The sequence below is a fragment of the Rutidosis leptorrhynchoides genome, chromosome 7, assembly GCF_046630445.1.
Source record: "Rutidosis leptorrhynchoides isolate AG116_Rl617_1_P2 chromosome 7, CSIRO_AGI_Rlap_v1, whole genome shotgun sequence".
NCBI lineage: Eukaryota > Viridiplantae > Streptophyta > Magnoliopsida > Asterales > Asteraceae > Rutidosis > Rutidosis leptorrhynchoides.
The window spans coordinates 294,492,409-294,508,616 of record NC_092339.1 but is presented as its reverse complement, the minus strand read 5'-3'; the positions used below and the strand labels follow the sequence as shown (position 1 = coordinate 294,508,616).

The following is a 16,208-nucleotide window of genomic DNA, read 5'->3' as shown; positions in this document are numbered from 1 at the left end:
AGTCCGTACTTGTTATTTTGATTGTGATTGGTGTCTAGATAAGAATTAAGATAGTACATGGGCCACTAATGAAACGTTTCCGTTTTACTACTACAGACGTACAAAAGTTACAAACCCCCCAAATTCATCGTTTAAATCGCTGTCACTAATTTCTCTACACTTTTCAAGCACAAACACTACATAATTTGGTATACACATATCCACTTATGCTTTTATGTTCAAATTCGTTAACTGTTTCTATAAGCATTTCATTTACATAATTTGTGTTTACTTCTCATTATTATTATTATTATTATTACTACATGCAATTCAATAAATTAGGTTTTTGTTAATTTTGGTACTACTACATACTGATTTATCATTTGAATTTCTAATAATAAAATTGTAGATATATTTTTTAATTGATTGCCGATTATTTTGTATTGGCTGTATCACTTGTATAATTCAGTTAATCAGTTAACCAGATAAGCTCAAAATTTGTAGTTTATTTCAAGCTTATAAAATCTCCCTCACACTTAAGCAAATAAGTTTTCAAGTAATATAAAAGTTGTTAAATTAATAAAAAATTAATCGAATCGAATGTATATATATGCATAAACATATTTATGTATAACAATTTATATATTCGCTGTTGACTTGCAATTTTTTAAGGGTTGCCTGTTTTTACTTTACTATATTTTATAACCTAGTTTTGACCAAAAAAGTCAACAATTTAAATATCTAAATTCAGAGCAGATGTGATTCTTATGTTTGAGTGTTCACTACCTGTTGGAAAAATTGCAATATCTAACTTGTTTGATAAGTTTAAATTTTGAGTTAGTCTTTTATGCTCATTTATATTTTATATTCATTATTACTTGAAGTTAGATTTTGAGTTTAAATTTTGTGTTGTTGTTGTATTCATTATTACTTGAAGTTAGAAACTTCGTTTATGAGAAAAATAAAAAAGATTGCTTGTGCTTAAATGACATTTTACGCATTTTATTGTTGAGTTGAGTATCTATATGAAAAAGGTTGCTAAGTCAAACGCTACATTCTTTTAATTCCGGAGGCAGTTGTGTATACCTTATAAAGGTTCTACATTCGTTCTTAAGAATTTCATTATTGTTACCGAAGTTTGTTAGTTCTGGTTCCTTACACGAGTTTTAGGCAAAACAAATTGTAGGCTAATCTAGTGGCGGAAGTTGAATCCGACCACAAATGGGGCGCTTGCCCAATCCTAAATTTTATATCATTGACAGGTGTAAACACTAATAAAAACCTTAATTTTTAGTAATTTTTTTTAGTGTAATTTTTTTTGAAATCCAGATGGGGCGGGTGCCCCTACCTGTCCCTTAAATGTTCCGCCCCTGGGCTGATAGTAACAATGTAGCATTACTGATGTATTTGACCACAGGAGCCATGCCTGAAGGAATAACACCTGAAAATCTGATCAACAACATTATGGATACACTCTCCGATAAGCTTCAGAAACAAAATTCTGGCTCGTTCTTTACTGAAGAGAAATCACATACAGTTAGTCATCAGTTTAACAAGCTTTTTGGGAGACAGAAGCCTATTCATCATGTTTTAGGGGGCGGCAAATGTATGGTGAATTTTTATTATTATTATTATTATTATTATTATTATTATTATTTTTTTTTTTTTTTTTTTGACATTACAGTTATATCCTAATTAAACTTTGTATAATGAATTATCTTTCATAATGTAGCTGCTGATGTGCTGTTATGGAGGAACAAAAAGATATCAGCAAGTGTTTTGGGTGCTGCAACTGCTGTTTGGGTGCTTTTTGAATGGCTTGACTATAATTTTCTGCCTCTTGTGTGCTTTGGTCTGGTTGTATGTATTATCGGCCAGTTTATTTGGTCACACCTATTAAACAGGTATTCTTGTCAACATATCATCTATTATCTAATTAAGGTATGAGAAATAGTGAATCAGTTAATCCATGTCACCTAATTGTTGAATCAAATCTGTTTGACCTCAAAAGTCAAAATTTATTTTTCTATTTTGGCTCTTTTTGGAAGCAGGTCTCCACCACGCGTTGTTCTACCCGATGAACTATTTGTGAACATTGCTACTTCAGTAGGTGCTGAAGTTAATCGTGCTTTGTTTTTCCTTCAAAACGTTGGGTCTCGAGGGGATATTAAGCAACTTGTAGTCGTACGTTACATTTTGATCTTAAAAACTTGATTTTGAATTTGTTAACTGACATCATTCTAAGCATTTATTATCTAAACTTAATTATTGGACACGACACAAGTTTTAAACCCTTTTTTGCTTTTGAATTTTTGTTAAGGTTGTTGGAAGCTTGTTAGCTGCTGCAATAATTGGAACCTGGTGTAACTTTTGGACTGTAATGTATATTGGTAAGATTAGATTATCAATCACTTTTTTTGCACATTAAATATGATTTTATAATTCTAATATTTATATTTATTTATATATCTTCCTGGTAAAGGTTTTGTGGCTGCCCACACCCTACCAGTGGTGTACGAGAAGTATGATGACCAAATTGATAGCTCGGTGTACAGTGTTTTAGGAAAGGTTCAGAACAACTACAGTAAGCTGGATGCTAGCGTGTTTAGCCGAATTCCAAAGGCTGCAGCGAAGAAATTTGCATGATATTATTTATAATATGTTCGAAATATTATGTAAGTCCTAACTCTTGCTATTTTAGACTGGCTTCTAGTGTCTTTATTTGTAGTTTGCTAGCACATCGGTGTTATCGTTATTGTGATCACTTTTGTAAAACACCCCGGTTACTATCGATTAATTACCGATCACTCCTTTAAGAACAGATCGATCCGATTTTCCAAAATCTGTTTAATTAATCGGTCAATGTAGGTTATTGGGTCAAAATCTGATTTGTTGGTCAAAGTCAAAATTGGTCAACGTATTAACATGAATTTAAACTAGAATTTAGAGTTCTTGAATAAATGAATGATTATGTTTATCTTTTTGGACAAATATATTAAAGTTTATGTTTATGTTTATGGTGTTTATGTTTATGTTTATGGTTTTCTTCTATATTTACACATATAATTCTTAAATTTATTATTTAAACGTATATGAAGTTAAATTCGATTAATCTCAATTAATCTTCGAATTGTTGATTACTCCTTTCAAGTCCCAACCCAGTACTCCCGAGTAGCGTGTTTTGCAACCTTGATTTGTGATGTAACTTGGATAAATATATGTTCATATATCATATATGAAGTTGAATATGAATCCTTTCTCATTTCTCATATTAGATACATTTTTGTAAAGTTAAATGTCAAAAATAGAAGGTTCCGTAGTGAGTTACAGTTATATCACATGAATTAAAGCTGAATCTTTACAATGATGATCAATGGTAAGATTGCACTGCGACTTTAGCTTGTGGGCCACCTTGAACATACACGAAACTGCATTCGGAACCAGGTCTGATCACCTTGTTCCATTCTGGAAGCTCGTATATATTCTTATATCGAGTTGGAGTTAAACCCCATATAGACCCTGATAGGTTTTCAATTTCCAACTTCAAATCTGTAATCGGTTTGTCTGACTTGTTCTTGATTGTCACCTTGTGCCTATAATATCCGATTCTCCCAACTGTCCACGAATTAGTTATCGAGTGGAAGAATTCGACTGGCGCTCCTACTAAACAACAACATCACCCAGTTAAGCTTTCGTTCAATTTTACTGCATAAAATGATATATACAATTAAAAGCTATAACTTACCAGGTTTTTCATATAGTTTTGCTGGTACCGTTTGGTGCGAATCTGCATCAATTATAGATTAGATATCTTAGTTATAGAATCACTGTTGTAGAAGTCGGCCGACGCGTCAGCCAATACGTCGGTTTGGGGACTAGCCCGTCCCGACTTGCCTAAAAATGCCTTGAAAGTCGGTCAATGTTAAAAGTCGGGTCAAAATCGGGCTGAGTCGACCGATTCAGGTATGAGTTGATCAAAGTTAGGTCAAAATTTTTTATTTTTTAAAATTATATTTTGTGTCATATATATATGTTTGAAATATTTATGTGTAATGTATATGTATATATGTTCAATTTATTTATTACTAACTCTTCCCTTTAAGGTCCCGACCGACTAGTCCCCGACTCGTGACTTCTACAACCTTGGTTAGAATGCATGATATACAAAGTATTGATTGATTTTTTTGGTTTGTTACTCACATGGTGTGGTTTGTTCCTTTGTTGGGGTGGGTCTGGGCGCATAATCCGAGTAGATGCTATGTAACCTAGAGAAGAGTCCTACAAGAGGAGCTGTTCCCGATAGTGTAGGCTCTGATTGTTCGTAATTGGCCCGATCATCGTAATAATTGTCGTTTTTGTCGGGCCCGCCAACAAGTCCACCGTAGATGATGTTAGGGTTAGCTTCTGGGCGTCGGTACCATGCATCAAATCCTTGTACACAACCCACTACCGAGTGAAGTACAGATATGGAGGCAATGGATGCACCCCTGTGGTGCACATGAATCGGGTAGTTTTGACCATACCCGACTATGTAACTCATCGACTTTGGATTTTTCCCTAGGATATAATCAGCCTGCATGACATCAGGCCCCTGTTTTGTTAGTTACAGAAACCTAGTGAAATATAAATGTTAAAAAATCACTCTTGTAAAAGTCGGCCGACGCGTCTGTTTCGGGACTAGCCCGTCTCGACTCGCCAAAATACGCACAAAAAGTTGGCCAACGCTAAAAAGTCGGGCGGAGTTGGCCGAGTCGGTCAAAGTCAAAGTTAGGTAAATGTATATGTGTTTAATTTATGTGCAATGTATATTAATGTTTTATGTTTGATATATTTATATGTAATGTATATGTGTTTAATTTATTATTACTAAAAGTCAACGTTGGTCAACGCCAACTCGTCTTTGTCTCATCTCCGACTCGAACGAATCGTCCCCTAAGGTCCGGAGCGACTCGTTCACGTCTCATCTCCATATCAACCTAATCGTCCCCTAAGGTCCAGACTGACTAGTTCCCGACTCGTGACTTTTTATAACCTTGTAAAAAGCGTATCAGGTTGAAACATGCCTGTGATTTAGCGAACCCGAGTAGTTCTTGAGGTTGGACATTGGCATCAGGGCATGATAAGAACGACTTAGCCACTGAGAGATAGTCCGAGTATACGGCTAGAAGGAATGCTGCCGAGGCTGCGTATTGCATGTTGTTCCACTGGTGGAGGTATAGTAGTCCCCCTGTTTTAATAAAGGTAAGTACAATTTCGACTTATTAAGGGATAACAAAGACTATAAGATATAGTGTCAAACCAGGAGTCATCGGTGCGTTGTAACCGTCGTTCTTTTGGTGACAAGCACATGCGAAGTAGTCGGCTTTCGCCTTGTATTGTTTCAACGTGGCGGTGTACGCACCCCCATCTCCGTCTATTAATACCTTTGACAGGAGAATTTGGACTCCGGCGTATTTGTTATCCCAAGAGAATTCCTTCACTGCCCAACCAGTACCTCCCATAGACGCAGCATTATCCACCACATATTTCAGGTACGACTTGTCCTTTGTTGCTCGGTATAACCATGTAGCCGCCCACAACAGTTCATCCTTTAAATCAAAACAAATACGTTACCTTCTGAATAGTGAATCCTTTAACTCTGAATGATTTGGCACAGAGATTGCTGAACGGTTCAGCTCATTCACATTCAGATATCACAAACTGCACTGAATGCTGAACGGTTAAGCAATCAACACCGAACCATTCTGATAAGAGGCAATCAAATGCAACCTTAGTAGAGAAAAGAATGTTAACTTACTGAGTAACCAGATGATGCGTAGAACTCCTTTGCGCACGGGATTGAATCCGTGAACACTCCCCTAAACCGATCAGCAAACCAAAAAAGCTGCATTTCACCAATAGAAAAGTCACGTCAAAACACCAATAAAAACTCATTTAGAACTAGGAATCGGTTTAAGTAATCTTATTCTGACCTGTCTAGCATGAACTACGAGCAAGTCCGAGTAAGACGAGTTATAAGGCCTAAAAGCAATAGCTGCTGCAGCCATAGCAGCTGCGGTTTCACCCGCAAGGTCCGAACCAGGATGCTCAATATCTAATTTATAAGCGGTTCGTGGTGTAGTCATGTCTTCTGCTCGCTCCCAACAGTAGTGATCCGAGTCCCCATCACCCACCTACACCACAATTTTATTATTATTGTTTTTTTTAAAGCATTAGGTGACTAAACTTTTTATAAATTTACAGTTCTGGTAGGAAGGAAACTGATAGATTCGAGTTATAGCGACATGCACATGTGTCGCAAATGCTTCTATAGTTTAATTATTACCTCTCCCCAAAGAACATTGGGTTCTGAATGAGCTTTGATGAAGTAATCAGTGCCCCATTTTATGGCTGTCAAAACATGACCCATTTGATCAAGATCCATCATACTTTTACCGTACTCGATTGCTCCCCATGACAACATTGTGACACTATAAGCCATCGGCAACCCAAACTTTACATGATCACCTGCATCGTAGTACCCTCCAACCAAGTTCACCTACATTCGCAAAACCAGTTATTTATGTATCAGTATACAACAAATGTAACCAGAAGAAATAAAGCGTGCATGAGATGTATACTGACCTTTTGTTGGAAACCATCTTGGAGACCCGAATCACCACGCCATTTAACTCGTTGATTCACGGGTAACTTTCCAGACCTTTGTGCTTCGAAGAACAATAAACTTTTGTCAACGGCTTCTCCATAATCAAACGCTAATGATGCATCGATGATAGTTAAAAGTAAAACGATGGTAGCGCAAACTTGTCTCGAGTTCACCATGATGTTGAGTTATGATGAAAATGAGTTTATTTGAGTGATTAAATGATGATGATGATGAAGAAATGATGCATCATATATATAGAGAAATTATATTATATTTATATTAATATATTAATTATTAAAATTTAAATATAAATACAAAGACATTACATAAGATGAAGTTGAAGAAATGTAATTAAGGTGGTAGCATTCACGTTGATGTTAAAGAATCCAGGTTAGAGCTCCCCACGGTGGTTTAGTACATACTTATAATGATTGCATTTTCTTTAGATAGGAGACAATGTTGGTTTGACTTATAAAAAATAAACTATATATTATTATAGTATTGTTAATCTCTTTTTTTAACACCGATTGGGATCACCCGAGGGGACTAAACCACCCGTTGCGATCATCTCTCGTTTCGATATATATATATATATATATATATATATATATATATATATATATATATATATATATATATATATATATATGGTCATAATCAAGAGGGAATCACTTTTTTGGGGGAAGGGGGAAGCAAATTATTTTTTTTTATTTTTTCTTTTTTGAAAATCTTTGTTCACGAACATTATAGATTAGATGAAACTATGAACATTTAAAAAAGACACTTTGTGATGAATGTCATTATTTTGGCGGGAAAACGCTCGAATAAAAAAATTAAAACATTCAATGCATTGAATGTTTTGCTACTGAGTTTATTTGTATCGTTTTGTTTTCATCTTGTGTGAAGTGTTTTTTTTCGAATTTAGCCCGATTTAGAGTCTAGGGTTCAGGGTTTTGGGTTTTCGGGTTTACTCCGTAAACCCTGAACCCAAAACCCTAAACCCTAAACTCTAAACCGTCCATGTTAAAATATTCAATCTAAACCCTAATCTCTAAACCCTAAACCCTAATTTCTAAACCCAAAACCCTAATTTGTAAACTCTAATAGCTAAACCCCTAATTTATAACCCCATAATTTCTAAACCCTAATTTCTAACCCCTTAAAAAAAACTCAGCAGCAAAGCATTCAATGCATTGAATGTTTTTATTTTTTTCTTCGAGCGTTTTCCCGCCAAAATAATGACATTCATCACAAAGTGTCTTTTTTAAATGTTCATATTTTCATCTAATCTATAATGTTCGTGAACAAAGTTTTTTCAAAAAACGAAAAAAATTTACTTCCCCCACAAAAAGTGCTTCCCCTCTTGATTATATATATATATATATATATATATATATATATATATATATATATATATATATATATATATATATAGTTGCTTTCCGTCACAAAGTTACAAGTTCAAACCTTACCGAAAGCACTCTCGGGTGGTCAGAAAAAATGGTCGAAAACGGTCACATGATACCCGAATAGGTCGCATATATACATACGAGTGAAAATACTCCCTATTTCCGGGTAGCTTGAATAGAGAAAACATTACCTTTATTAAAGAGTTTTTTTATTTTATTTTTTGAACAGCGATTGGGATCACCCGAGGGGGACTAAATCACCCGTTGCGATCATCTACCGTTTCGACTATGCCGATGCAGCGATAATAACCCCGTCCCCATCGCTGCCCGGGAGAAAACCTTGAAACCGATCCAAGGGCACGACCAAGTAAAACCCCCATCCCCTTTATCCCCAAACGATATGAGAAAGGTGTCATGGGTGGATACCTCATGGCATGAATGAAATTGTGTTTTTAATATGTAGTCAACGGGGATTAAAGAGCTTTTGACTAATTGGTTTTGAAAATTGTTAAGCTAAACATATATATTTATGTCTTTGAGAACATTACAAGATTTGTCCTATGGGTATGACTTTTGTAAGCATGATAGTGACAAAGAATGATATACATTCAAACATCCGACATTTTTGAAACATGAAATTTGATGATTTTTGAGAAGCTAACAAATTAACACCATGCTATGGATTTGAGGTCATTAACAATTAAAGAGGTAGGTGATGCTGCATTAAGGGCATGGCACAAAATCCATTCGAACTCATTATCAATCATTACAAATTGGTGCATCTGTTCACGAGCTTCCAATCGTCCAATTACTATTACATACTAATAGAAAGGTATCTGTTTTTTTCCAATGTTTTTATATTCTACTCGTGACCATATGTAGAAAAAATGCCACCCGAAAGTCTTTATACTGTTTGTGCGTTCGCAGAAGTTTTTTTATTGTAAACTGTTTGTTTTTTCTGAAGACACAACATAAAATAATGTTTTATTCTATTCTATCTGCAAACTCGCAGACTTAGAAATATGCTTCTAAGTGCTGCAAACGGGATTAACTTATTTTGCAAATATAAAAACAAACAGTCTTCATTATTCAACATACAGACTTTAAGACCACATCTTCTTTACATGCATGGTTTGGAGATCTTCAGACAAAACATTATAAAAAACAAACAACCCTAGGTGCTGTTTGTTTTTTAAGATGTTTTATGTCTGCAGTCTGAAACCATGTCTGTCAAAGAAGATGTGGTTCTGAAGTCTGCAAACTAAAGATAGAAGACTGTTTGTTTTTATATCTGCCAAAATCTATTATACTCCGTATAGAAAAAGATCGTTAACATAATAGCTCGCATGAGATTTAAGCAAAACATGATTACTATCTTTACAACTAAATTTTTTTGCCACTAAATTTTACGAATAATAAAATATGATTTAAAATTGCATCAATTTTTTTTTCGCCATTGACTTTTCTGAACCTGCTAAGGCAAATTGAATTACGTGTAAAACATATTTTTTATATCAACTACATAAACCCAAAAATGCTAAAATTTGAGTATCACAAAAATACAGATTCTGAATAAATTGAAAGCTGTACCAACTCCTTTTGACTTGCAAAATTCCAAATATAAAATACTCATTAACAAAATGTAGGTTTAGTTGGATTAAAACGTATATAAGACCCATAAATAAACAATCTATCACATGAATTACTAAGAAAAAATACATAAAGAAATATATCAGAGGAGGTAGGTGTGACTAGAGATGATGGTGGTGGTGGGAGCTGGGTGGTGGTTGTGGCCGGAGCTTGTGGTGGCTGGAGATGATGGTGGTGGTCGAAGCTGGGTGGTGGTAGTGGCCGGAGCTTGTAGTGTGGATGAAGGTGATAGAAGTGATGAAGGTAGATGGTGTAATTTGGAAGAGTAGCTGTGAAGTTGAAATAAGTATGGAAAAAAGTTAGGTCAGAACATCTTCAACAGTTAGAAGCACTATTTTATAGCTTTTAATTTGCAGACATATTAAGATCTTATTTTGTCTTATGTCTTCAGAAAAACAAACCATCTGAAATTAAAACGTCTGTCCGCCCGCAGACAAAAGACATAATAAGGTCTGCAATAGGAAAAACAAACGACACCTAAATGTATGTATTTGAGGGCAACATGTGTTATATTTAGAAGACACAATAGAGCTCAACAAACGACTCTTTGAGCTAAGTTTTATGTATATTTGTGTGTTCGAAACGACTAGCTAACACATAAAACTAGCTAACATTTTTTTAACGGTGATATCGTCATCGAATGCTTTTATTTGTTACTCACACGCGTTAGGAGGAAACCCAATTCGCGACGATATTGAGACCATCAAAGGTTGGAAATTTACTGCTTGAAGTGAGATTCGACCCTGGGTTGGCAGTACATCAAGTTGGATATCACTCTGATACCACTCAAGCCAAACTTTCAAGTGATTTATCACAAAGAATGAAGATCATATTATTGTGTTAGATTCGATAAGGCAATAGACCTAACCCAACCCTTTAGGATATTTTAATCCTTTATCAATAACGATTCACATTCTACAGCTACAACTTTTATGGATGATATTTTAGTTTATAGAACTTTCTCTAATTAGTAACGGAAAGTAACTGAAGACCATTCATAAATTGGTTGGAAAAGTACACTGTTAATTTTAACATTTAATGTGAGTATTGGGGTTACATTGAAACTCAAGATGACTATAGATAGAAGACTTATCGATCGAGTAGGCTTTAAATAAGTATTCCAATCAAGAATATTTAACATTCAAGGTAACTTAGCATTAAATTTGTTCTTATCTATTTGATCGTTGAAAATTTGTACTTAACCCGTTAGTGATTCCGCTAAGCTAATGGTGCAATTCTTCGTAAACATCCTTGTTAACCTCTATATATGTATAAAAATTGAAATTTACGGTCAACGAAGCATTGCTTCAACGGCATCCCCTTCACCTTGTGTGTTGGGGCTGGGGTTGGATCTTGAGTTCGAGTTTGAAATAAATGATACACTGATTTAAAGCTTGCCGTTAAAAAAAAAAAAAAAAAAAAAAAAAAATTTGAAAATTACGTCTTGACTTGCACTCTGAACTTACAAAACAATGAAAAGATTGTCGTCACCTCCTCGAAAACATACTTGTTGTTAACCTTTATATACGTAAATATTTTAAGAGAAACATTCATAAGTTTCATCAAATTATAACATGCATATAATTTCAATAAAATTAAATCATACAAGTTTCATAAAATTTTTTGCAATATGCACATAATTTCAAGTGAAAAGTTATACCAATTTGAAGTAAAATCGTAAATAAATACACCAAGATTTGTAACACGAAAATATATTAACTTCTAGGCCGTCTCAAAAATTCGAAGGCCCTGAGCGAAAATAAAATTGAGCCCTCATACATGTTTAATTTTTTAACATATAGAAAGATAATACTTCAATTTATTTATTTATTTACTTACATGGTATTTAACTATTTAAAATTACAGTATTACAACTTTAATTGACATTTTTTATTTAATTAAGTAGAATATTTTGGAAAAAGGTTAAGGCTACTCAATGGTCATATGCTTTTTTATTTGTCCCTATGTAGGCCATATACCTAAAAAAAAATACTATTATAGGCCATAAACTTTAAAAAAAGATGTGTTAATGTAAACCAACTTAACTTGTTGACCTGATAAATAAGGTTGTTCGTTTGACTTTTTTTTTGAAACTTTGACTTCGAAATCCGGATTCATTTCTTCGATTTAAGAGCTGTAAATTTATAGATAGTTTCACGAAGAGATTTCGATCACATCTGTAATTTTACATTTTGCTATAACCTCTCAGATTGATCTGGTGCTCAAATCGGGCACGATTTTCGGTGAAGGATGAACTTGAGATCAAACTCTATGAATTTGTTGCTGATTATCAGTTCTGATGATGTGCGAAACTTCGTTTGATGTTATGATTCACTAATCTGAAGTCAATTTGTTAAGAGAATCATCTTTGATTGATTTTGTAGATTTATTTTCAAAAAAAGTATACTTTTTTTTTGTTCCAATGTAAGCTATATACCTAAAGAAATACTAATGTAGGTCACATACTTTCAAAAAGTGTATCAATGTAAATAAAAGGTGACATGTTTGGCCGGTAACAGGTTACATTTTGTTTATATCGATACACTTTTTGAAAGTATGTGGCCTACATTAGTATTTTTTTGGTAAATGGCCTACATCGGGACAAAAAAAAAAGTATATGACCCTTGAGTAGCCTTAATCCTTTGGAAAAGTATATACATATTCAGAATTTTGGTTCCTTCAAAATTTTTGAGCTCTAGACAGTTGCCCATCTTGCCTTTGCTCGGAGACGTCTCTGTCAACTTCGTAACACTTTATCTAGTATGAGGAGATTAGGTGTAACAAGTTGATTACACATTTATACATACTTGTATGTGTTAACATGTATTCCAAGCTTGTGGGTGTGAATTTTTGTTTAATATCTAATGCATGTTCATGTTAAAAACAATGCATTCCACATTCTACGTAAAATTGTCACTGATTCATAATTTTCATATGAATGTAAACACTCATCGTGGTCAATATATTTAAAAACTAGATTCTTAGGTCCGCGCTTCGCTGCGGAGTGAAATCTTTCTGCATCTATTCAAATCGTATAAAAATATATATTTTTTGTTTTTGGTCCTTGCATTTTTTAAAACATATTTAGTGCTACTAAAAAAAATCAAAAGGTGGTCAGTTTTTAATTTATATTCCATCCATGCCATATTTATTGTTTGATATTCAAATTAATTGTAAATTTTCATAAATAGTTAAGAATACTGAAGTTTATTAATACAATTAATGTATATGTATGTAAGGCAAAAAAAAAAATATATATAAAAAGTAAGAAATAAAATTATAAATTTCGAGGATAAATACAATGTAATTATGATATTTGTTAAATTGTGTGCTGTTTATTTGTAACAATTAATATGAAATGGAGGAAATACATACTTAATTAATAGCATTATTTTTTTAAAAGCTAATTAAGTGTATTAATAGTAATTGTATTAATAGTAGTGGAGTGGTTATTGTTCTTTTAAAAATTGTTGTTTTAAAAACCTATTTAAATTTAAATTTCAAATATGTAATCTTGTCATGAGTATCCTCCACCGTTCAATGTCATGGAAGCATATATATTTAGATTATTATAAAAAATAAAAAATAAATACTCTTTAATTTATTCATGTGAGGTCAAATCAAATGACAGTATCAAGATAAAATAAAAACCTGTCAAAACCTATCATTTGTCATACATCATCTCTCTCTACAGAAAAAGCACAAAATAGAAAATTATTTTTTGTCTCCCCATTTCTATGCAATCCATCACCCAAATTAAGAAAATTACTCCCTATCTTCCCATTTCTTCCCTAAGCATCAATATACTCCTTTCATCGCAACCAGTATTCTCCTCTTCAGCACAACCATAACCGCCAAAATTACATCACCCGTCACCACATGAACCCTGTCATCACCTCCCAAGCACCACCTGTAAAATAACCGTCTTCACCAACAACACCTTCGACACCAACGCCACCACGCAAAAAGCTACCGTTCCCACCAATACCACCTCCTCCATCATAACCACTGTCGTCATCACCAGACACCTCGCCATCCTCAATATCCCGAACTACTAAAAAAGAAGGTCGGTTTGATTGGCCGGTGAAATTCCGACAGCAACAACCCATGACAACTGTCGGAGATGTTTGGTTTTGTTATCGAAATCGTCGGGCGATGAAACAGTGAAATGGGGTGAAAGAAACCCTAACTTTTCTAGTAGATGAAACCAGTCGTGAATGGTGAAGTAGAAAGATGAAAATAAATTGAGGTAAAAGGGAAAAAAAAAGAAAAAAAAAGCTACAATAACTGCTACAGTATAACAGTGATGTTGATGATGTGGTGGAATGCGATTGGGCACCAACTACAGCAACAACCCATGACAACTGTCGGAGATGTTTGGTTTAGTTATCGAAATCGTCGGGCGATGAAGCAGCGAAATGGGGTGAAAGAAACCCTAACTTTTCTAGTAGATGAAACCAGTCATGAATGGTGAAGCAGAAAGATGAAAATAAATTGAGGTAGGAGGGGAAAAAAAAAAGCTACAATAACTGCTACAGTATAACAGTGATGTTGATGATGTGGTGGAATGCGATTGGGCACCGACTTACGCGATTTAGTATGTATATAAATGTCTAAGGGTGTTTTTAACACACAATTTTATGGTAGCTTATGGTCTTATGGGTGACAAATTTTCTAGAACTTATGAAAAAATAAGTTAGTTGAATTGACTTATTTATTATTATTTTTTTTTGAAAAGCAAGTAAATTGTTATTGATATAACGGAGAATTACAAAGTCCTATAAACTATACAATATATTTGCATCATAAGGGATTAATTTACACGAATTACTATACGTATTCAAGATCGAGGAACCACTATGCACCACGACACTTGAAAAAACGAGCTAGGAGGGAGCAACCAAATAGTACCGCAACTGCGATGACAAAGTCGATCACACCCACCCATTTAACCAAGTGCGTAGAGGAAACCACGATCCAAATAGTATAGTGATATAACAGGAGAGCGCCTGAATGTGCCGGGTCTATTTGTTTCAAGTTAGCCAATGTCCGTTCTTTGCGCGTTCGAGGATGTATAGAATGATGGGTTAATGAACCATTGATGTCACTTAATTGTTGATTTTTTTGATCTTTTTGAAATCCATGCGAATGTTTGAGATTGGATCTCAAAGAGGATGGTGGCGGCAATCCATTCTTTTTTACTAAAGACTTTAATGATACGGTATTTCCATATAATGTAGGATGAGGTTCATTTGATGGCTTGCCAAATGGAGGCACCACCATGCGTTGAAATGAAGTTTTGGTTATTTATTGTTACGTCATGGAGATCGGTTAGGGAGTTAGCTGGAAGGTTCCACCAATGTAAGATTGAGTTCCAAACCGATTTTGTTGTTGGGCAATGGAATAGGATATGCTCTATGGTCTCGACGTGTGAGTTACAAAGTGGGCAACGTAGTGTATCAAGATCAATGTTGCGTTTGTCGAGTTCGATTCTAGTTGGGATTCTTCCGTTTAATACGCGCCACATGAATATATTGATTTTTTGTGGTATGAATTTGTTTCTAGGTTGAGGTATGCGAGTTAACAATATAACGACCCTCATTTTTCCATTCTATATTTTTCTTTATTAAAATGCCCAACTATATAATTAAACTTAACAATTAAACTTTAATTAACGATTGTTAAGCATTAAGAATTATAAAATATAATAATTAACTTTGTGTAATAAACAACAAGTTAATAAAATACGAAAATGATAAGCTAAATAATTTTCGTGAACAAAAGGTAATAAATTAAAGTTTAATGTATATAACTTAATTAATTCTTAAACAAATTTAGGGATTTATTAAGCTAATATAAAGTATAAGGTTTAAAGTGAAAAATTCCAAAACTCCCTCCTTGTTAACCTAGCCGAAAATTAAAAATAATAATAATAAGTGAAATGCCTATTATACCCCTCCCAAAAATCGGTCAAATCCATCCCCCATTACTTTCTCATCAAGTTTGACATGTTCCCTAAGTAAAACCTAACCCTAATCACCTCCTCATTAACCTAACTTGTTCCCAAAGTAATTCCTAATTAAACCCTAATTATAGAATCCTCCTAACTCTCCTATAAATAGAGGCCTAACGTAACCTTTTCTTTGTACCAAATCAATTCACAAATCTCTCCCATCTCTCCTTATTTTCGGCTCAAAAACCGAAATCACCACCCCCCACCATCGAAATCTTCAACAAGATCTTCAAGGGTTTTCAAGCAATCTTCATCGTGTTCTCCGCGTTCTTCAAAGATCTTCAAGGTGTTCTTGGTTATTGGAGTGCTTTGATCTTCAATCTTCAAGTGTTCTTCTTTTCTTTTGTTATCATCTTCGAATCTTCAAAGGTATAACATAAACCCTAAAACTTATTTACATAATCTTTGATCTTTGTTTAATTCATATTCATGTTACAAACTTGTTAATTCATAAACATATACAATATATACATGAACACACATAGATCTATAAATACATGAAAGAAAAAAA

The 16,208-nt window shown here is 34.0% G+C and overlaps 2 protein-coding genes across 2 annotated transcripts; one reads left to right on the top strand and one right to left on the bottom strand.

The window, feature by feature from the left end:
* The first annotated feature begins 1,401 nt into the window (after nt 1-1,401).
* Nucleotides 1,402-2,800, top strand: LOC139858258 (reticulon-like protein B8). Its single transcript, XM_071847125.1, has 5 exons — nt 1,402-1,585; nt 1,712-1,883; nt 2,031-2,163; nt 2,300-2,369; nt 2,462-2,800. Exons 1-5 carry the CDS (start codon nt 1,402-1,404, stop codon nt 2,623-2,625), a joined length of 723 nt encoding a protein of 240 aa, XP_071703226.1. The 3' UTR covers nt 2,626-2,800.
* A 549-nt stretch (nt 2,801-3,349) lies between these two features.
* On the bottom strand, nt 3,350-6,801 carry LOC139858015 (endoglucanase 5-like). Its single transcript, XM_071846873.1, has 8 exons — nt 6,604-6,801; nt 6,305-6,517; nt 5,952-6,152; nt 5,777-5,863; nt 5,279-5,567; nt 5,043-5,206; nt 4,180-4,552; nt 3,350-3,642 (listed from the first exon to the last, which is right to left on the bottom strand). The coding sequence occupies exons 1-8, from the start codon at nt 6,799-6,801 to the stop codon at nt 3,350-3,352; spliced, it is 1,818 nt and encodes a 605-aa protein (XP_071702974.1).
* Nucleotides 6,802-16,208: the final 9,407 nt, after the last annotated feature.

Bases quoted from the DNA above. Each gene is read 5' to 3' on its own strand.
- LOC139858258 (XM_071847125.1), top strand. From the start codon at position 1,402: ATGCCTGAAGGAATAACACCTGAAAATCTGATCAACAACATTATGGAT. The intron at 2,164-2,299 runs GTACGTTACATT...ATTTTTGTTAAG, and splicing joins ATATTAAGCAACTTGTAGTC to GTTGTTGGAAGCTTGTTAGC. The intron at 2,370-2,461 runs GTAAGATTAGAT...TTCCTGGTAAAG, and splicing joins TTGGACTGTAATGTATATTG to GTTTTGTGGCTGCCCACACC.
- LOC139858015 (XM_071846873.1), bottom strand. From the start codon at position 6,801: ATGGTGAACTCGAGACAAGTTTGCGCTACCATCGTTTTACTTTTAACT. The intron at 6,153-6,304 runs GTAATAATTAAA...ATTGTGGTGTAG, and splicing joins CCAATGTTCTTTGGGGAGAG to GTGGGTGATGGGGACTCGGA. The intron at 4,553-5,042 runs GCATGTTTCAAC...GATGTCATGCAG, and splicing joins TCGGGTTCGCTAAATCACAG to GCTGATTATATCCTAGGGAA.